The sequence below is a fragment of the Alligator mississippiensis genome, chromosome 4, assembly GCF_030867095.1.
Source record: "Alligator mississippiensis isolate rAllMis1 chromosome 4, rAllMis1, whole genome shotgun sequence".
NCBI classification, from domain to species: domain Eukaryota; kingdom Metazoa; phylum Chordata; order Crocodylia; family Alligatoridae; genus Alligator; species Alligator mississippiensis.
Window position 1 is genome coordinate 248,946,186 of NC_081827.1, and position 22,526 is coordinate 248,968,711.

Here is a 22,526-nt window from a genome sequence, read left to right on the forward strand (position 1 = left end):
GGAGGTGAAGGAAAATGGAGGCAAAACTCTCGATTAATGGCTTGGTTTTGGAAGCGAGGGGGTGAGGAGAAGCGAACCGACTACGCTTCCTACCCTGCTTATTGCTTTTGAAGGGGGCGGGAAGGGAACTGCAAGGAGTGGCTAGCAATGCAGGCACTATGTTATAAGTGCTCGAGGAAGCAAATCCAGCACCTAAACACCCCCTTGCTTAAATAATAAGTCAATTATTTATTGATTGGGGGACTGGTCTTGGGGGGAAAAACCAACAACCACCCCCCAAAGCGCGCACAAAAACCCATCCCGTTTCTTTCCATTTGTAAATGACTTTAATTTAAATACTTCCAGCTGAACAAAATGTCTTTGCGAGTCCGACATGCCCCCAAAATACAAAACAGAGAAACAAAACCGCCCGACGCAGGGTAAAAAAAATCACCCCCAAACCGTCTTGTCTCAGCTGGAGTTTCTGGTCGGCGAGCTGGCTGCTCTCCAGGGTCTGACACAATGTCTGGAGTGCCGAGAGCAGCTGGAATTCATTTTCCTCCTCCAAATCTCTGCACTTTCCTATGAAGTTGTGTTCTGGCACCGCCATGAAGCGTTCAGTGCAAAAGAAACTAACCCCAGCGGTGTTTCTTTCCAGCCCAGCACTTACTGAGCAAACAAACCCCCCTTCCCTTCCTTTCCCGTCCCTCCCCCCCACACATACACACACAACTGACTGTACCTAACAGGGGGGCATTCACGGCCGTGTCGAAATGGGTCACATGGAGAAACATTTGCAGATAAAACCAACACTTTTTTTTTTTTTTTTTCCTATTTAAATAAACATCGTGGAGGCCTCTGGAAGGAGCTGGGGATTGTGGATGTTTGCGAGTCCAGGTCCTTGCTGCCCCCTCCTCCTCCTCGTGCTTGCAATGCACTCGGTGCTGCTTGCAACCCAGGCCAGGCCCGTGTGGTCTGGCTGCCGGTCAAGCCTGAAAGTCCGATCCCCCCCGTCAAGTTCCTCTGTTAGAAGCAGTACGGTGCAGTTAGGCAGGACAGCGCGTCGTCGCTAGTGCTTTTTAGTTCACCTCGGGGTGCACGGGGGACACCCAGAGTCCCCTTCCCCCCGTCACAAAATGGCACATTGCGCTCTGTGGGAGCCTGTCGCTCTGTCTCCTCGCCATTTGGTTTTTTTCTTCTTCCTCTGGCTTTTCTCGGGGATCTGCTGCCTGTTTGGAGCAAAGAAAAGGGAGAGAAAAAAAAAGGCAGTGAAACGGCGACGCTCTTTACGTGAAGGGCAGAGATGCAAACCTCACCCAGGGCTGGGGGGTCTCGGAAGAGACGTCTGGAGTGCAACGGCGATGGCTGCTGTAATGTGGGTCTCCCCTTTTCTCCTTTCCAGCAGGAGGCAAGCAGCAGAAAGAAAGAAGGGGTGACAGCAGCCCATCTGAGGGGCAGCCCATCCATACAGTCACTACGCAGAGGGAAAACATGTGCATTGGGAAGGGACTACAGGTCAGGAACGACCTGGGCACCAGGCCGATCTAGGATGACACCTTGATTAATGCACCTTCTCTCACAGGCTTGCATGGGGTTTCGGGCCACGGTTTCCCCAGCGACTCGCCCGTTGAGTCAGACACGGAGCCTGTGCATCTACCTGACCGGTCCCTTGCACATCCGAGGCCTTCCTGCAATACCACGATGGCCATAATTCATCCTGGCCCTGCCAGCTGCCTCCTTAGACGGGAGGAGCCGAAGTTAATGAAGTTAGGAGCGAGTGAAGAATAGCTCCCGTCTGGGACCAGGTGGGAGGAGGGAGGCTGTGGCAGCAGCAGCTGCTAGACACAGGGAGGGCTGGTGCTTTTTCTCAGGGCAGGCCTCCAGGGGCATGTTGCCATGGCACTGCCTTGCAAAGCCACGTTTTTGAGATTTCCGTGTGCCACCGGGGGTGCGAGTCACGCACCCGGCCCCCGTCGGATGGCCTACCACTGCACACACCCATTCAAGGCAGGATGCCTGCACGAGGGTGCTCTATCGGCAGTCAGCATTCGCATACGGAGGGGGCAGTATCTTCCCAGGTCTTGTGACTTAAATCCCACCCCTTGCCCTGCCTGCAGGCTGGGCCCCAGCCCCCGGGACAGAACGACACCTTTCATCGTCTACGGCCAGGCTACGGCCGCGTGCTTGAGCACTGAAAGAGGCTGCAGAAAAGAAGGATTTAGGAGAATTAAACCCTCTTGGAAGATTTACTTCTGGCTGGGATTTTGCTCCAGCCAAAGGGACTGATTTGGCATCTGTGGGCAGGGTCCGCCCCACTGCCCACCCCATTTGCAATATGTTGCTCGAATGGGCTCTGTCCTGCACATTGCTGGTTGCAGGCATGAATCAAACTTTCCAGGCAAATCACCTGGGGTTTGGTAAAAATGCCCTGGGCTATCCTTTGGAAGACACTGCAGGCAACAAGAAATCTAGGGCATCAGGATCGCAGAGCCGAGGTCACTTCATTACTGCCATCCACGGTAGCCCCCCATCTCCTCACTCTGCTCAGCCCCTCTGCATTGCCTGAGCAGTGTCTGGTTCACTTTGCACCAGTCCCTTGTTAAGGACAGCACGCACTATCCCTAGTCATATCCCTTAGCTGGCTAAATAATATGTCAGAGCCTCGGCAGACGTAGATCAGCAGACCTTTGCAGACACCCGGATGCACACGTTCCTCCCCACGCAGTAATGACCTCCCCAGAGCTGCACCAGTTGGCACCAGCTGAAAAGCTGATCTAGACTGGCAGAGGAAACAGGCAAGAAAGGCAAGTTGTGTAGTTCAGCACTGGTGGAGGAGCTAGAGGATTTCATTGCATAGCCCAGTGGTGTGTTCCTGGGCAGGCCACGCCGGTCTCTGTAATTGCCCTATGCTTTAAAAACTGTCTCCTCTCCACGTTACAGGCTGAGCATGAAATGCTTAGGGGAAGGGAGCTGCACCAGCTGTGGGATGCAGCCAGCATTGCTAGTGCTCACAGTTTGGTAACCAGACTCCTGCTAGCTGGTGTTTTTCTTAAAGCCTCAGCTCCTGGGGGGCTGCAACGAGTGAAAAGTGGAGCTTTGAACTCCCATCCCTCCGTGCGTCTCACCCTCATGCTCGTGCAGAGACCAGCACAAAACCTAGACCAGAAATGCTCATTAAACTAGAAGGAAAAAGTACGAAATCCCATCTTTTTTTACAAGTCAAATCTCATGCATATTTGAGGCCTGAGTCAGGATTGTTGAATGCTTGGGATTGGCAACACGCCATGGCTAAATATACAGGATCTGTCCTTGACTTCTCCCCTTCACCCTCACCAGGCACTGCAGAGATAGTGGTTTGAGACACGTGTTCAGCACGGCCCTTCCAGACTGTTAACTCTTTAGAGAAGTGACCAGGCAAAAATCTCATGTTTGGAAAGCGTTAATAGGAACCAGGCCACAAGCCAGATGCTTGTTTGAAAGGAAAAAAAAGGGTAAGCGCGCTGCTGCGAGACGGCTGCCCGGGGAGGCATGCAGCAAGGCAACCCCAGTGATCCTTAGAGCTGGGTCCTGCATGCCCGGCCGTGCTTTTATAATGGAAGAGCGCTAGTCAAGGGTTACAGCCGTACGCGGTATGGAGCACAGGGCTACTACCATCTTCCCGACTCATTTGCTAGGTTGCTTTCTAAGACTGCCTGCAGCCACTGTAGGAAAACTCCCCGCATAACAAGGCTGGCAGTTGCACCAGAAACTGCGAGCGTGCAACTTGGTCCCAACCTGCAAGGCAGGATGGTCTGTTGAGAGCCAACCTTGTACATTTGAGCACCTGAACATGCATAAGAAATGCCATGCTGGATCACACCAGGGATCCACCTAGCCGAGTGGCCTGTCTCTGACACCGGCAAGTAGCAGATGCTTTGAAGCGTATCCCGTGTGGTGCATCCTCCCTGCTATCCACCGCCACGGGTTTCGGGAGGTCAGAGGACACATCCACGACTCTTCTATTTAACAGCTCTCAATGCACTTGTCCTCCACGAAGCGGTCTAATCCCTTTCGAGCCCGGCGATACTGCCTGCTTCTTGTGGCAGCAAGCTGCCTAAGTTAACGGGACACTGCATAAAAAATGTTTCCTCTTGTTTTTTTAAACCTGCCCCCTACTCATGTGACTGGCTGCTCCTAGGGTCCTATATTTGGGGCTTGGGGAATACCAGTTGCCTGTTGACTTTATCCACACCCTTCATGATTTTATAGACCTCTCTTATATAGACCCCATCACCCTTCTTTCTGAACTGAAGGGGCCTAGAGATTTTTAGTTTCTTGTGTACAGCAGCCGATCCATACCTCGATCATCTTTGTTGCTCTGTGTAAAGCAATCCAGCTAGTCAATCAGTACAATATCATTTCAAGTACCCGAACTGAACTCACGGAAGATGCTGTGGCAATTCACAGATGATTTTATCATCTTTCTGGTGGTGGATCACCCATAATTGCCTTTCAAGCTCTCTCTCAAAACACAGTTTAGCAAGTTTAGCTGATGGTGATAGGCCAGCTAAGTCCTAGGGCACCTTTTCACTTTTCTGGCTTCATGAATGCAAATATTCTCTGTACAATCTTGTTGGCTTTTGTGTCGGGTGTCAGGGAACGTCTCGTTTGGCTGGTGGAAACCTTATTACTGCTGTTCATGTAAAGGAAGGGAAGTAGTCAGCCAGGACTGTAAGGCTTCCAGGTGCAATGCGACTTACTAAATATCATATATTTGTGTGTGTGTGTGTGTGTGTGTACACACACATGTATTGTGCACACACACATATGCATACACATATATAAATACAAGCACACACACTATATAAAATACACACACACACGGTGTAATGTGCATACTATACATATTTGACAGGAGTCACGCCTGGACAACACAGCAAACCCTCAGCAGCTTCTCTGCATCAGTACTTTTCAGAGTAAAAGCACATAGGAAAAGAGCTCAGTGTAATAAATGCTAACTCCAAGAGTACGAACGGGAAAACATGGAACAGACCGGAAATAACTTGGGACGGTTCCAACATGGATCTTTAATTTGCCAGTAATTTTCCACCCACCCGTGGCTTCTGCCCATTTCAAAACTGATTTGGTTCGAGTGGGTAGTGCCATCTGCTTTAGACGGATGCTGACTAGGAGCTGCGTTCAGATAAGAGCTAGCAGAGATGAATTGTGAATAAATGACTGTTTCACTGCCGAGAAAGAGAGAAAACTTTCCTCTACTTTCAGCTGATAGCATTAGTAGAAGAGATGCCCGTTTGCAACAACGTGGGGCACTGACCAAGTGAAAAATGACATTCAAATGTCAGGTCATTAAATGTTGTTCCAAATCTTTTCAGGAAAATTACCCCTGGTGGGAGGGAAAACATTGTCAGATTAGGAAACTACAAGCCAAAATTGAAAGGCAACAGCTTACTGATATCAGTTAGGCCTGGGATTCACCCAGGGGTTTGAGCAATGTGCCATCATAGCAGAGGAAACCTGTAGCAAGACAAGAAACAACTACTTGCCGAGGTAGAAAATCCATGGCCTGATGTCACCCCACGCATAAAAAGACTCAAAATGCATCTACTGTGTGGGCAGAAAAAAAGGGCAAAGTCGCCTACCAATGCAAGAAAATCCCCAGCCAATCTTTTCAGTTTCTGTCAACCAGAGGACAGCCAGATGTTGCAACTGGAGTTACAGCATTGTGGAAACCTAAACAGTGCTGTCTCCACGCACAGGCCCCGAATCAGGAAGCCAACAAGCAGAAGCGCGGCGGCAGGCAGAGCTTTACGACTGTTCTGCATAATACAATAGGTCTCACCGCCCTTGCACAAAACTGCTCGGCCGGTGTGGGCTGCTGCAAGTCACGGCATCTTACCGACTACACATGAAAACGGAGGCCTCGAGCACTCATAATTTTGCAAGATCCTGTTGCATTTTTCTCAAAATATGTTGTTTTTTTAAGCAAACAACCCCATGTACTGGAAATTCTCCCTGGGAGTTTTAGTCGTGTTATTCACTTCCTGAATTTAAAAGCTGGCGAGTAGGATGCATATGTGTGCTGCTAAAAATACATACCTGCATTTCATTAAGATGGCTTCATTTCAGCAACGCAGGATTTTATTTGTTAGGTACACTGCCAAATCCTGTAACTGAGATCAACTGAAAGCAATGACTCTGTTCACCTTATTTAGGACATTTGGCGTGAGAATCTGCTGGGCTACAGCTTGGACAGATGTGCATGAGGCTGTAGCAGCACCACTCTGGATTGGCAATTGGTGTAACTGCATGAGTTGCTCAGGAATTTTTAGACAAAAGGGTTTTTTTTTTAATTGGAAAAACACCCAATCAACAACAACAAACCCTCTCTGGAAGTGCAGAGGATTTGATAAGTATTTCATGGGAGAGACGTTTGTCAGCTCCAGGATGGACCTTGTGCTCAAAAGCAGAGAGTAGGAAGGGAAAAGGCTCAGAAGCGCAAATGGCTAAATTTACTCAAATCCCTGCATCATATATATTCCAGGTGAGAGCCCTAGACACTGGGCCACGGGTGCTCTGCACTGGGCCTTGCTCTTGATAAGCATGAAAATCTCCTGAAGTTCCTGGTTTTATCCTGACGTGGACAGGAAAAGGAGCGAACCCCTGCACTGTTTTGCAGGATGGGAAAACAATTTCCTGCCTGGCTCTAGTAAAAACATTATTCCACTCACCATCTCGGTCCTTTGGCAGGCCTCCCTATCACAAGCGATAAGATATACATGTACAAAAAGTAACAAGGCAGGATAAACCAAGAATGTTTTACGAGCTATATTTTGGGGACCGAAGCCTGGACCCGGGTGAAGCCTGTAGTGAAGTTATGGAAATCATCCATTTCCAAATGTTACAGGAAAAGTTAAAGTGCGAGCAACTCTCAAAAACCACTGGTTTCCAGCAGATGTCAGAGTTAAGTGTGTCCAGATGTGGCCCCTGGTGATGATGGTGGCGCAGGGTTACTGGCTAGGGGAAGTGAACAGCGTGGCTGCATCTGAGGTTGTGCGAGCAGACGACAAAGTGGGCATGTGGTTTATTTTCAGATTTCTGCATTTTTTGTTCCTTAGCAACCTTAAGTGGTTATCAGGAACTCTCTAAAGGGGCAGGCTCTTATCTGGTGCAATTGGTGTAATGCCACGGACTGCACGGGAGTTATGCTGCTTTACGTTAGCTGAGGACTGGGCCCATACTGTATGGAAAATGCTGCTGTCTTTTTAGATGCTGGTCCCTGTAGCAGTAGTTGGACAGATCATAGACGAGTTCATTAGCTTTGAATTGTTTTTTTAAGTGAACAGTTGGTTTTTGCAACTGCTCAGCAATAGGAATAAAGGTTTAACACAAACACACAAACCTGTCTTGTGTGCAGATATGGACCGAGAAACCCTAATAAAGAACACAAAAGAAGGGGCTTTTTGGCTCTGTGTGTTAGGACTTGTGAACCTCACACTAATGAATACTAATAGACAGTGTTTCACCGCTCACCTTATTACTCTAACGAGATCATGGAAGGCCTTGTCCACATTTAGAGGCGGGTCCTTGGCACTCGTCTCGATGTATGGAATCTGAAAGAAAAGCCCCGTGCAAGAAATGTAAGTCAAAGCTTACATGTTTACAGCAAAATCCATCTTAAATGACAATGCAAAGGACTGGAAAAATTGGATGCATAACAGAGGCCATGTTAGAACAAACAGCTGTAACAGATTGTACTGAATATCCACTTTTGGTCTGTCTCTTAGGTAAGGCCCTGTTAAAACAAGGACATTTTCTAACCTGGAATTCACAGTATGGCACCATTCATATGTGATTTCTCACAGCCCGTTGTTAACTTGAACTGATTTAATCACTATGGGTAAAATCCTAGCCCCATTCAAGTTAATGGGAGTTTTGCCACTGGCTCACGGGAGCGATGCTTTCACTCTGGTTTCAGCAGTGAATAGAGTGATCTTTTTGTGCAAAGGTGTAATATAGTAGCTGCTTACCAGGGCACAGCAGCGCTAAGCCAGGCAAAAAGTGAAGATAACATTAATACGGAGAAATGCAGGTCTGTGAAATGCTGCCGTGATATCAGTGTCAACACTTTGATTCTTGCACAAGGGGCACTGAGTGCTTACAAAAGACACCTCACTTTATGTAAGAGGCAGCATGCAAAACAACTGGTCGGACCAAGTTCCAGCTCGGGGAGGCTACAGAGCATGTGAGGATAAACGTTCTTTGTCAGCAAGTTGTACCTGCAGACAGGAAGGCTGTACAAATAAAGACAAGCTATGTTATATGCCTGCCAGACGTTTGCTGGAAGTTGCTAAAAGACTTAACACTAGCCAGAAATTCCTTGCATGCTCCATTGTATTAAGGCCACAGAAGAGTGATTTCAATCATTTCCTTTCCAACTTTAAAAACTTCTGCTCAGATGATGGAGGAGTGTGCGTGTGTGTGTGTGTGTGCGTATTTCTTCATCCAGTGTAGGAAAACTGGCTGCTGATACTACAAGTGCAGAGTCTACATTTGTGCACACAACACCTTCTAAATCACTGAAACTGTGCGCTGCACAAAGAGCCGCGTGTTGGCAGACTGGCTTCCTGCCCTTCCACCTCCAAAAGCAGAATCTAGTTCTTTGTATCCACCAGTTCCTTGGTCTACCTTTTCACTTCTGCATGAATAATGTGTGTCTTCCCAAATCTTCACATTTGGTGGATCATGGTGCCATGGTCAAAGGTGACACCTACTTTGAATGCTCACGACTCACCCATCTTCAAACAACTCGTACGACACAACTAGGATCTTCCCAGCCCTGCTGCAGCACAGGAATGGCACCGTTTCAGTGATGCACGGGGAGTTACCTCTGCACCTACTAATTTGCATTTTATCTGAAAATGTAATTGTGCAAATGCTTCATTATCAGAGAAGTGAGCTAATTAAACTCCAATAGGGAATGAGTCCCATTCTGAATGTGCATAATGAAACTTAAAAAGCAGCACAAATGCCAAAGCAACAAGGAAACAAAGACCTCCTCCTCAACTTACATTATGTTTGGTTGCCATTTCTCTTCCTTGTTCCCTGGTGATTTTTCGTAAATGCATTAAATCAACTTTGTTGGCCACCAAAATCATTGGAAATGATTCTCTGGGGGGGAAAAAAAAACATTATTAGGAGATTTTAAATGCAAAAAATGTTTAATGTAAGGTTCATTTGCAAATGCAGATGCTTCAGAGCATTTTCATCTTGACAGATACAACATGTAGGTGTTTAGTAGCATAGTTTTAGGCAGCAACAAACCATGGAGCATTATCCTAAAACAGAACTTCGATGTGCGTTCGTATGTTATCTAGGTGATAACATTTTCCCGGCTATTCCAGACAAGTTGTACATGATGTGTGTGCATCCTCCACCCTCCGCAAGTAGCGGCTGTGCTTGGAAGTCCAAGATTGCTATTTGATTATAACCAAATTAGATGAGCTGCGATCCAAGATCCCTGTCACTTTAGATACTTCAAGGCCAGTCTGTACGTACGGAAGGGAAGGAGTGTCAGCATCCAAAGACATTTTGAGCAAACAAAAATGGTATCATTTATAACCGTTTGGGTTAAGACGTCTCATAGGCTTCATGAGTCCGAAGTCTCGAAGCCTCACTCATAAACGAAGAAGGGAGGGAAATGCTATGTCTATATGGTAGCGGTACTTGGAGTGAATAAAGAAACAAATGGAGACTACTTTGGTGGCTGACAACAAACTGCTAGGATGCTGAAAGGCTCTTTAGGCTACTCCTTACTCGGGACTGGGTGGGTAAGAACCAGACACAGTCTCTTTAGGAACTAAAAATAATGCTGAAAGTTTCCTGCACTTGAAAATACTTTACAGACCTTGACTGAAGGCAGAGATGCTTCCTTACAAGGCTGTTGGTGGATCATGTCTATAGCATACAGGATAAAAATAGTGGGCTCAATCCTGAGTCACTCCACTGATGTCCAAGGAACCCACTGTGGACCCGGCCGTGCATCTGGGAAGCTTCTCCCAAATTGCCCTTTGTATTTGCGGTCTGTTACTGGAAGCTTTCTGCCTTGGATTCGTACCCATCTTACTTGATGAAAGCCCAGTGGGATAGGGTATGGGGTGGATTTAAATCATTTTGAAAATGTGGATTAATATTAAATAGTTTTAAAACTATGGTATTGCAAAAACAAAAGCAGAGGATAAAGGGACTCTTTATAAATTTCCCTTGGAAATGATAAAACGCAGCATACCATGGTTTCCCTTGACTTTTTTTTTTTTTAATTAAAAGAAAACCTTTAAAATCAATTTGATATTTTTGGACTTGGACAAAGCCGTGATGTTTGTCAGGACAAGTCGCCAGCCCTGCTTACTTGTGGAGAACGCCGTCGACTGCGTTACTCTGAGTATCTGAACGTCTGTGGCATACGTCTCCGTTGCCCAGGCTAAAGATGCACTGTACATCACTCTTTCTGTTTGAAGTTTGCTCCTCAAATGAATCATGTTAATGTGATTTGGATTTAGTTTGAATACCTGAGCATCTTGATTTTGTGACCACACTGCAAAAAGTGCTTGCTTTGCTGGCCTGCCCTCCCTCCTCTGGCGTGCGGGCTAGTGGTAGAAATCGGCTGCAATTAGACAGACTGTCATTTCCCGTGTTTACAGCTGTACTAAAGCTCTGTGGGGACATCGTTCCCTGGAGCTGTATGATTACTAGGTGGACAAGGGCAACTGCAGCTGAAGACTTCACAGTAATTAAATGTAAGGAAGAAAAAGCACCGTGTCATAAACAACTATGCCAAAGAGGCAACCAAACTCGTTTGGATTTCAAATTTCCAAAACTAAAAGCCTAAGGGGTTACTGTCAAAATGCAAACACATTCTGCAAACACATTTTGGCCTGCTACCCTGGTGGAAACGTAGATTAAAACTACTCCATATTTAGCGAAGATTTCAGTGCCAAGAGTAACTCTTTTATCCTTGCTGCTATTAGCGTTTTGGCCTATTTCAATTATTTCAATTTTTAAATGAACTACATTTATTTTGCATCCTTTTAGATTGCTTGCTTTATGTGTTTCAATCATATTAGGCTGGAAAAATGGAATCTTTTCACTGTAACATTTCCTGGTTTTCATCTGCTACATGTGGTGTTTGGGTTTACAGCACTGACCGGGAGAGGAAAAAACAGACCTAATTTCACTGAACTGAATGAGATAAAACTCATCCCTGTTCACGTCAGGTTACATAACACTTCTCAATGTTAGTTTACAAGGGATTAACTTTGGGCCGAAGCTAAATTGATGCTGGGCATGTCTACACGTACATTTATGCACCTTTTCTAATGGACATTAAATTATAGTACCTCTAATGTGGTGGATTTCCAGCATGTCACGGGACAAAAAGGGACGTGTATAAATGCCCAGTGTACAGCAGCATGCTTTTTTAGTGACACTTAATGCACAGCAGACTATTTTACTGTAGACATTCGTATAATGTCGCGGTTTTTACGTGAGGCTTTAATGTGCAGTAAAATAATCTACTGCGCATTAAAGCGCACGTGCAGACAGGCCCAGCGAAGAGCATATTACAGATACTCAGAGAATGTCACTTCTGTAGGTCGGAGGCAAGTTAAAATGACTGACGTACACATACACCTAGATGCAAAGGGTGACGTTCACTTTGTTTCCCCTTTGTGTGTTGACACTTTCACAGAAAAGCCACTCGGCAGTGCACAGCACATGATAAAGCCCACCCTTCCTTCAAGGACGCTATTCAGAACTGGAAGGAAGTCAGCAACGAGGACTCAATCCTCTGGCAGCTTCTCTTGATGCATCTAATGATTAGAAACCTTTCTGAATGGAAAAAATAAAGTATTTTAAAACTTCTGGGAGAGACATTCACGTGTGCAGAGGGATGGGGCACAGCAAAATTATGAGCAGATAAAACCTTAGGAACTTCCTTTGATCTTTTGCTATATCTTAGCTTACCACAAGGCTAAAACTTCAGCATTGCTTTACCATTTTTCTTCACACAGATTACAGGATTTAATTATAGGAGAAATAATCCACAACACACTTCCAGGCTTGGCAGTGCTACACTTGCCAGCACCACTACTGAACAAGACCTGGGTATTGTGATAGGCAACAAAATGAACGTGAGCCACCGATGCGATGCTGTAGCTGGCAGAGCTCATCGAACACTGGCATGCATCTACCGAGGCATCTCGAGCAGGGCTAAGGACGTCATCCTCCTGCTCTACTCGGCCTTGGCGAGACCGCAGCTGGAGATCTGCGTCCGGTCCTGGGCGCCGCACTTTAGCAAGGAAATGGAGAAACTTGAGAGAGTCCAAAGGAGGGCCACGCGCATGATTAGAGGCCTAGAGAGCAGGTCATGCAAGGAGAGGCTGAAAGGCTTGGGACTGTTCAGCCTGGAGAAGAGAAGACTCAGAGGGGACTTGGTGGCAGCCTACAAGTACATCAGGGCTTGGGGGAGCATCTGTTCACCAAGGTCCCCCGGGGGAGGACAAGAAATAATGGGCACAAACTGATTGAAGACCGCTTCAGGCTAGACATAAGGAAAAACCATCTTCAAAAAGTGCCTTGACACCCATCTTGCTGCTGGGGTCATCTGATCCCAGCTGTCTTTCCTGCGTAAGTGCAGCGGGGCTGGACCCGATGATCTGCAAGGTCCCTTCCAGCCCCAAACAACCATGAAACCATCCCCTGCAGTCTTCCATCGACTATTCGTTCCCAGCCACGTAAAAGTAAGTACACTAAAAATATACACGGCAGATTACAGGTCGCTGACAGCAAATGCACCGCTGTGAAGAATCAGCGTTTCCCCTATGGTGAGCTTTCACGGACTTGGGGCTTTGGTTACAAGTGGAATAAGATCAGTGGTTTCAAAGTTCATTAATGTTAATAAAAATCCTCTCCCTGATTTTAGTGGGTTTTGACATTTGCTTACAGTCTCATATTGCCACAAGACTCGAGACCTTCCAGGTTTGTTTGGGAGAGGCACAAGCCTCGAGAAACTAGGGACGTGGCAAGTTGGCAGAGAGGGGCAGGGAGACTGCTGGACAATGAAAATTGGACTAACATCTGCCTGCCCTATAGTGACATGCCCCACGTTCAAATTAAAGCTTGATAGAAACCAGCTTTAAAAATGTTCTACATTTTTCAAGTCAGATATTTGTGGCTGCTTGGCCATTTTTATTGAGTGATACATAGTCTGCCTGTGCAGCATGTCGAAATGTTGGTGCAATGAACCACTTCATTGCACAATAAACGTAACATGCAACAGGGCAGCAGCTACCTCCTAGGCCTGTTTCCTCTCTCTAGTACCGAGGTGAGTACTCACCCAAAATTAGAGAAGCAATACTAGACACAGAGACATTACATCGGGGCTTCAGTGCAGCTCAGCGGAAGACGGAAATGCTGCGAGATGGCAGTCGTGATTGAACCCAGATCTCCCAAGTCCTGCTATATGCCTCCAAAGGTGCAAGGATGTGAATGAAGGGACCTCTTCCTTCTGAAGCACTCACCTGTCTTTGACCCTGAGGATGAGCTGGTGGAACCGGTCCACATGTTCGAAGCTGGCTTTGTCCGTGACTGAATACACTATCAGGAACCCGTCTCCTGTCCGCATGTATTGCTCCCGCATGGCGCTGAACTCCTCTTGCCCTGCGGTGTCTAGCACTAAAAACGAGAGAGAAGATAAAAAGGAGGTTGCTTGTCATTCTATTAGCAACTGGCACTGGATACACAAGATACGAGAGCAAGAAGTAAATACCCAATACCCAAGCTTGACTGCAACATCCCTTTCCCTCTACCCACCTCTTTCACCTGGCCTGGGAGGAAGCGAGGTCTACTTTCCTTCAAAGCATCAAGCGGCAGTAGTTGCCAGAAGCAGGAGAGAGAGCTCAGCAATTTGCTCCTCTGACCAATTATGTCTAAACCATATTTTAATCTGTGACCTTCCCCCTGGCAGCTTTTGTTCCTCACGTGGGAAAAAGCCCATGACCAGAAGGCTAAGCAGACACCAGTTCAGATGACTGGGTTGCTCCATAAACCATGTCTCAGGACTTTCCTCAAAGCCAAGGTATTTTTTTCACCATTTTTCTCCTCCAAACCAAGACAGGAGAGTCTCAAGGTCATCCCACAGTATAAATACACTGTTCTCCAAACACCCGGGTGACTAGAAAAGAAAGAGCAGTTTTAAGTGGCCTCCGTGTCTAAGGCATGGCCTGCCGTCTTCCCATGCCCTTATGCCCTTATGGTGCCCTTATGTCCTGTACCCATCCGTGACACCACTTACCAATCTCACACATCACAGCAAGCCCAGATCTGACTGGCAATCAGCAATGGCTGTGACTCCACATCTATGAAGGCACCAATAGTACAGTCTCATCTTTACCATGTCCTTAATTCATTCAGTGGTTGTCACTCCGCTTGGCTGGGATTTTGGCTAATCGAATCACAGAAAATGAAGGTGGAAGGGACCTCAAGAGGTCACATCTAGTCCAACCTCCTGCTCAAAGCAGGACCATCCCCAAATAGATCATCCCAGCCAAAATACAGCCCCTGCCAAAAAAACCCAACAACCCACACCCTTAGGCCTATACAAATACAGGCTCCAGAAAAAAACCCCCTTAAGTCTGTATAAGTAGAGTAGATAAATACTGAGTAAAGATGCCTAACAAGAATGGTGATTCTTGGCCACAAGATTAATAGACAGGTATCAGGTTGGATGAGGAAAGTATCCTACAACACCATGAAAGGACTCTGGAAGTATTTCATCTCAGGACAGAGCATTAAGCTCCTTGCTTGGGATTATGGACCTATCCCATATAACTGATATGTCCTAAAACTGCAGGATTAGGAGAGCATTTAAGACTGAATCTCAATCCTGTGCTTTATCACAGCATTTCTGCATCACCCATTTCCTACTAAAACACTGGAAGTCCTTAAGGTTTTATTTTAAAACGCCAGCATTGACAACAAGTCTATGCTGCAGTCGGATGGGGCAGTCCACCTAAGTTAGGATCTGGCTGAGAAGCACAGGACATTAGACTGTATGAATAGCTGGTCTAGCTGAATCAGCACGGGCACAAAAGCTGCCCGGAGTAGCTCTACATTACAGTCACTGTGTCTCTGTCTTAGCTTGCCAAATACACCCATGCACGGGGAGGAACAGGAGTGGAAGATGTACAGGGAAGGAGGGGCAGAGGAAGATGCTGAGACCGAGCACGTAACAAGACTTGGCACTGACATGGATAAAAAGGGCATCCCAAGCACGTCCTTAATCACAAGTAGAAATCAGAAAGGCACTTCTGTAGGGGCAGAAGATTATCCCACCGCAGGGTACTTACACTTTTCTTTGAGTCTGAACACTGGTGGAAACAAAGTACTGGGTGGGTAGCTTGGCCTTGGGCATAACACAACAGGCAATTCCTTTGACCCAGGCCTATTTCCAGAGGGAGCGGGGATTCTCCAAATAGCAGCTTTTCAGGTTGCAGTGCATGAGAAGGAGCCGAAATGCAACCACTAACACAGGATTCTCCAAATAAACAACAAAAAAGGGAACAGGGTGATGCATAATGCTGGCTGTTTGCATACTAAAGGCTGGGTAAGGAAGGTCAGCTGAGAACTGGACCAACTAAACACTACAGAGGCTGGAAGTTTTCTAGTGACATGTATTTTTTCTTGAAAATGCAGTGGTTTCCCCAAACCTTTAAATCGGAAGGAGTTCTTAGGTCCAGGATGCAACTTCTAGTCACAACGTGAGAAAGATTCCCGCTCCAGAACAGCAAATAGCCAGGTTGGAGAACCAATGAACTAGTGGGCTGGAAGGGACCTCCAGACGTCTTCTAGTCTCGGTCTAAACCATGCCAGCCAAGCATCTGTCTCACTGTCACTTAAAAACTTCCAATGCTTTTACAACATCCCTAGATAATTTATCTTGCTGGGATCCTTTGAACCCTAGTTGACTTCCTGCCCCTGGGGCAGGGGGCTGGACTCGATGATCTTCCGAGGTCCCTTGCAGCCCTAGCGTCTATGAATCTATGAATCTCCTCCAGTGCTTAGCAATCCTCGTCATCACAAAGTTCATCCTAAAATCCAACTCCGATCTTGTAGTTTAAGCTGAAGCACTCACCAGGGAGCCCCTGGTTCAAATATCTGCTCTGCTTGATTCAGAGCATGCATTGAAACTCCGGGTCTCCCACTTCCCAGAACAGCCTCTTCTCCCATGGGCTATATGCAGTCTCTCTCTCCTTCCGAGACCCAAGAAATATGTAATTATTACATAAAATATGAGCAGTTTGGGATTGGGGTCGGCAACCGATGGCTCAACCGGAGGCATACCTCTTCTCTTTGTACTGCAAATATAACGCCTTGCAGTACAGAAGAGCCAGAGGGGTGTGACATGGTTTTTCTCAGCTGTGCAGGGCTGTAACCCTAATGAGATGCTCCTTGTTTGCATCAGGCACTGGGGCTGGCATGGTTTAGACACGGGCAAGGATGAAGCACTGCAGAGTCACTTTCCATCTGCTGCTACCTGCTGAGCTGGCGTGGGCAGGCAGCCGCACCGACATGTCGAACATACTGCACATAGCAGCAGTCTCCACTTTCACCCCTGCTGATTGACCCTGTGGGTAAAGGAGGAGTTACTAAGTCCCAGCACGAGCCCAGCTGGAGAGCACTTTATCATGGTGGGAGACACTTTAAAACTTCGCCTCGCTGCAGCAACCTGTCCCAGTCTGACTGGGCACGTCCCCTTTGCTCTCTTGGACTGGCCCGGGGTTACAGAATACAGCCACGGACTAGACAATGAGTAGCCAGCGCTCACTGGACCTAGCGCCCGGCGGCTTTCTAACTACGCCTGTCCCATTCCTCTGCATCTTCAAAAACCAGCAGTCTCAGCCCCATGTATTGCTAGCTGGTGCCTCCACCTACGTCTCACCTGCTGCCGCCTGCCTCATCCTCTGGTTCCTCCTGAGGAATTCCTCCCCTGCCCTGGTGCTTGCTAAGCTTTCATTTGCCTGTGTAGTGCATGCGGTTCAGTGTAAGCACTTCCATGCAGGGATGTGGGGTGTGTGCGCACACACGTGTGCATGCCTGCAGATGCCCCTCACCTCCTCCACCCTCTTCTGCTGCACGCTGCTGTTTCTACAGACTCATTGCTTTAGAGATCTGCTTGCATTGCCCTTTCCCGAGATATGCAGAAGGCCTAGCTCCCCCTTCCTGCATCACAGACCCCTCTGCGCACCCCCGTTAGCACTCTCTCTTCCCTCGTTATATGAGCATTAGTTCCTGCTCCCTTAGGGGCCACACAGCATGCCAGACTCTGACATCATGGGGCTCAGCTCCTGCCACTCCTATCTTACTTGGACCTTTGCCATCGTGCCGTAAGGAAAGCATGCAGGGAACTGCTGGGACAGCAGCTTCTAGTTGAAGGGATTTCGGTCACGGTGTTCACAGAAAGGTGAGGGAGCACTCCAGTCACAGGGTTGTAGCGGGCACGGCCATACTTTATGCAAACAGGCTCATCTCTGAGAGGCTGTTGGCACAAAGTTAAGGAGTATGAAATCGGTGAGGAAGAGGCCCCGGGGTTAATTTCCACCTGATTTAAAATTCCAGCTGGACTTGCCCCATGACGGGAAGGTGGGAGCAGAGCCATCGATAAGTTGGGCCCATTCCAATAAAATGCATTTGGATGCAGCCCAATGCAAAGTCAGACGTCTCGGCACACGTGTAGCATGGTGTAGGCTACACCTACAAAAATCGATGGACTAAATGCCGGGAAGGACTTAGGGGGTCAGAGGGGATGAACACACCGACATGAATTGCTGGTGGGATGTTGCGGCACAAAGGGCTTGGAGGTAAAAGCAGGGGATTAGTGGGTAGGAGTAGAGAGACAATTTAACCTCTGTTTACAGCTGTGGTGGGACCGATACCGTAAACAGTTTTGACATCTACATTGAAAAGAAACATTAAAAAATTGGAGAGACTGTAGAAAGGAGCCACAACATTGATTACAGGTCTGAAGAAAATGCCAACCAGTGCGAGACTCCGAGTTCAATCTGTTTAGCTCGTCAAAAAGAAGATTGAGCGGTGACTTGATTACAGTGGAAAAGTAGCTTCCTGGGGAGAATATGCTGGTTATTAAATGACTCCTCAGTCTAGTGGGCTATAGACAGAAGATACACATAAACTGGTTTAAGTGATCAAAAACTGGTTTAACCTTTAACAGAACATAAATTCAGTGCACAGAAACCAGTTTCAAAATGGTCCAAACTGGTTTAAGATAAACCTGGCAGAATGTAGTAATAGACTTATTTGGGTCAAACTGGTTTATAGAACTTCTGTCCTACACCCCTTCCTGGTTTAAGTTCAACCAGAGTCCCCCAGCATCCCAGCATGCTTTGCAACCTGGGGCTGGGCTGTGCTGTCTGCTCCAGAGAGCAGGGCTGAGCCCACCGCTCTGCTCTCCAGCCGGAGCAACAGCAAAACCAGAATTGCACTTCTGGTTTCACAGCTGGCACTTCCAGGGGGTGCATGGCTGATCTCAGGGGGTGCATGTGCACCTGCATGCACCCCCTACACGTTGCCAATGGCTACAGGGGATACATTAAGGAAAGCTTTGGGGTGAATGGCAAGAAGAGCTCACCCTACGACAACATCGATTACAGGAGAAGTCATTCAGTAGACATGGTAAGAGCACCAGGATGCAGAGATTATTGCACATCAGCTGCAGGATAGACCAGGGTTCTTGTTTTGTCCCACACACTCTTATACACTTATTTAGCTTTATTTGCTTATATAACCACAGGGCCCACAATGCAGCTCCTTCTGTGAGTCAAGTTGCCCACCAGCCTTTACCAGCTGAAGGTCGAGATGAACAAATGGGAAGTTTCCAATTCTAAGCTTGTATGACATGCGGCTCTTCTGGGCCGAAGTCAGCTGGCAGACCTGTGACAGGTTCATGGTTTCATCTTGGTTACACGATGTGCAAGACAGACCCACCTTCTTCCTTGCTGGACTCCACTGACTTCAGTGGAGCTGCACTGGGAGAAAATTAGCTCAGCAAGTCACGGAAGGAAATATTCAACCTACCACGCTTAACTGGTCAGCATTTGACTCACTAGTCAGATAGCATGGATGAACATTTTTGAAACGGTTTGCATGTCCTATCTAGGGAGGCATTACACTGCGTGCCGAATGGACATTATCCTTCATCTTCAGAATTACCCAATATTCCCTCTTTGGTAAAACATGGATCTGGCACAGAGGATAATAAGATCTGAGCTCCCGCAGGCTCTGGGAGGGCTCAGGTCTGGATCTGACCCTTCACAGCTTGGGACCATTTCTAGGAAAGACTAGTGCATTGTCCCAAGATTTTGCGATGGATATGCTTCTGGCCTAATCAGCTCTGCACTGCTCCCATCCCATCATGTGACAGTCCTCTTGCAAGGGGAAACCATGCAACATTAAACACTAGGGCTTTGTGTGCCCCTGAACTGGGCCCTAACTAAATACACAGATGTCATAACATGGAAAGCACAAGTGCTTCGTTTCTTGCCCTTTCTTTAGGGAGGAAAAATAAAGAGAGAAAGAGGAGCCCTCCAGAGAGCAGCCTCCGCTTCAACAGCGAGAGACATCCGAGTCTTTAAAGAGTCTTTTCTCCTAAGGGCAAGAATTCAAAGCCTTGTGTTTTCCATGTTGCAACATCAACATTTTCCTGGCAAAAAAGGGAAAGAAATCCTTTTAGAAGATCGCAAAATTCAAGTAATTAAAGAGAAACCACCACGCACACCAGAAAAATAACAGCAGGAGCGTCACTTGAAATGTACTTCATTTAATGCAATGGAGTTGGGGGAGAGAGAGAGACCGCACAGCTGTCACCGCTCCAGTCTGAAGGGATCGATGGGGACCTGCAATCCCCGTACCTCTGGCCAGAAAACCCCCGAGGCTCCTTAATGCCCGGTGAAAACACAGATGGTCCAAAAATGAGGCACCTTAGGACCAGCCCCAGCACCCCGCTTCCCAGCGAGAAAAGCAAACCAAGTCAGAAGTTGGGGAGGGAGGAAAGAGAGAGGCCGTGGGTGTGTATATGTGCAGGGGGAGGATAACTGCTTGCCATTATTTCAGGGGTAAAAGCCCCGGGATGGACAGAGAGAATAGGGATTACAAACAGCCTGATCCAAAACTCATCAGTGTCTATGGGAGTCTCACCATTGATCTCAAAAAGGGTTGCTGAATTAGGCCTCTTTTTCCCTAACATGGTAAATTAGAGATTAATTATTAGGGAAAAGGTGAGATCTTCAAGGAAAAAAACAACAAACCAGCTTCTGGAGTAGGAGGTCTAAGATCGGAGGCACTTAAACTCAGTGACTGCACAAAGCAGCACACATGGCACCGCTGGCCTCTGGGTAACGGAGACTTTCAATTCTTTGAAGAAACTAAGACCGAGTATGAGCTTATGTGGCTCCTTGGGAACTGACACACGAGCGTGTAACCCTAATTCTCAGGCACAGTAGCCTCTTAACACAACCGGTGGAGGCTACAGTCCCTAGCATCTCCTACCTGCTCGCCTGGGATTTTACACCAGGAGGTTCAGAAGTGGTCCTCAACCTTTTTAGAGTCATTAGACACAACGAGCTCCTCATTAGACTCAGGGCACCCTGATCATAGTCTTCCCTTGGTCTATAGAAAAACAGTAGATCAATTCTTCTGTTGCAAAGAAAGACCACAGCAGGGCAGGATGTTTTTAAAGAGCATGGATCCCTATTTGAAACCCCTGGGTTTATTTTGGGAATCCTGTGTAGGTGCCTGCACACCTAATGGTGCTAATGTTGCACGGCACCCTGTGGCAGCCTTAAAAGGATCTCATAACACCCCAGGGCACTGTGACACCCTTTGCCTTCTGGTCAGAAAATTCCCACGTGTCCTTAAATCCTAGCGAAAAAGCAGACACCCCTAACGAGAGGGCCCTTGCATTGAGGTTTACCCCATTACAGCCTCAGCAGGTGTAAATTGGCATAGCTCCCTGGAAGTGAATGCACCTACGGTAGAAGTGTGACTACGGCAAAGTGACCGAGACAGTCACCCCGGGCATGGAAAAAGCCAAACGAGTGGCACAGAAGTGGCTGCTGTCCCCATGTGTGGCAGCTGCCACGCGTGACCAGTCCCATTGTCACACCTCCACCACGCTGATGTTCACCAGGGAAGGATGCATGCGAAGGATGGAGGCAGGTCAAACGTGCCGAGTTCAGTAATGTGATAACTAACTCAGTGTGGCCTATTTTAAGGGACGTTTTGTTTCTTTATCTCCCAACCCGCATCACCTCTCCCTGTGGGTGGGTTTTAAGCTGGTAGGAATTTGTGCCTGGCTAGAGCAAGGCTTCCTGTCCAGAATAATAATTCCATCTTGGCATTTAACAGTCACATTAGCAAAAGAAACCCTTTGCCAATCACTGATTCATCTCTCTCAAAGGAAGAGGTGTATAAGACTGATGACTGAAACTCAAATTAAGGCTAAAGCTAGCCAAATTAGATTAACTCTGGGATCCGTTTAATTCTGACCTGCAACATGCATGTATACGTTGTAGGCGTCTGAATGCATTTAACCCAGCAGAGTACAACCACTCTGACCTCCGTGGGGACAGCAGGAAATAATGAAAATAGCTGAGTGCAGAGAAAATGGAAGCAGCTCTCATAAAACCTCCCCAGGGAAACAGCATCCTATAATTCACGGTTAGTACTTGCTTTTATATGAGCTTCCCTTATTTCATAAGGCTTCCAATCATACTCTCTAGACATGTGCTCCCGAACGCTGCAGCAACAAGTCCTACAAGCTGGATCGATTAGGACCATTAATGGTTATTTTTTCACTTGTACAGTACTTTCCCACCTACAACCTGCTTTAAAAGCTTAATGCATCTCACGCACACCTCTGTGAAGAAAGGGCGATAATATTTACCTACTTTAGCAATTAGGTAAACTGAGTAAGAAGACCTGACTGATGTTGGGAAGCAAATTCTTGACAGATGCATGAGAACTCGTGTTCGACTCCAAGGCCAAAAGGCTGAAATAAAAGCAGATGAATCTGAACAGAGTTCAAGTAAGAGGAAGTGAAGGCAGGGGGAAAAAATTACACAGCTCCGATAGGTCTCATCACGTTGCCAGTTACTCTGTTATAAAATGAGGGTGGGATCAGGTTTTGCTTCAAGAGGAGCTGAAGTTTTAATATACTAATAAACTTTTAATACTAACTTTCCAGTTAGTAAAATTTTAAATGCAATGCTGGAACATTATTATGGGCAATATCTGCTGCAGAGGCTTTGCATGGAGCTACGCTGTCAACAGCCTGTTGGGAAAGAAAGCAAGAGCGTGTTCAATGCCAATCCATTCCAGCTTCCTTTTCCTTCGGCATCACAAGATTCATGGAGCCTGCTCATCTTAGGTCTTTGCTTGGCAATCATGTCCTTTGCAGACAGTCTCCGTTCTTCTTTGCC

The 22,526-nt window shown here is 47.1% G+C and overlaps 1 protein-coding gene across 1 annotated transcript in view; it reads right to left on the reverse strand.

The window, feature by feature from the left end:
• Positions 1 to 303: 303 nt before the first annotated feature.
• Positions 304 to 22,526, reverse strand: part of MRAS (muscle RAS oncogene homolog) — a 52,863-nt gene continuing 30,640 nt past the window's right edge. Inside the window, exons 3-6 of the mRNA XM_006269943.4 lie at positions 13,554 to 13,707; positions 9,048 to 9,147; positions 7,510 to 7,589; positions 304 to 1,208 (exon numbers count right to left, since the gene is read on the reverse strand). Coding sequence (XP_006270005.1) covers positions 1,109 to 1,208; positions 7,510 to 7,589; positions 9,048 to 9,147; positions 13,554 to 13,707 — 434 coding nt within the window. The 3' untranslated portion in view covers positions 304 to 1,108. The remainder of the gene's footprint in view (positions 1,209 to 7,509; positions 7,590 to 9,047; positions 9,148 to 13,553; positions 13,708 to 22,526) is intronic.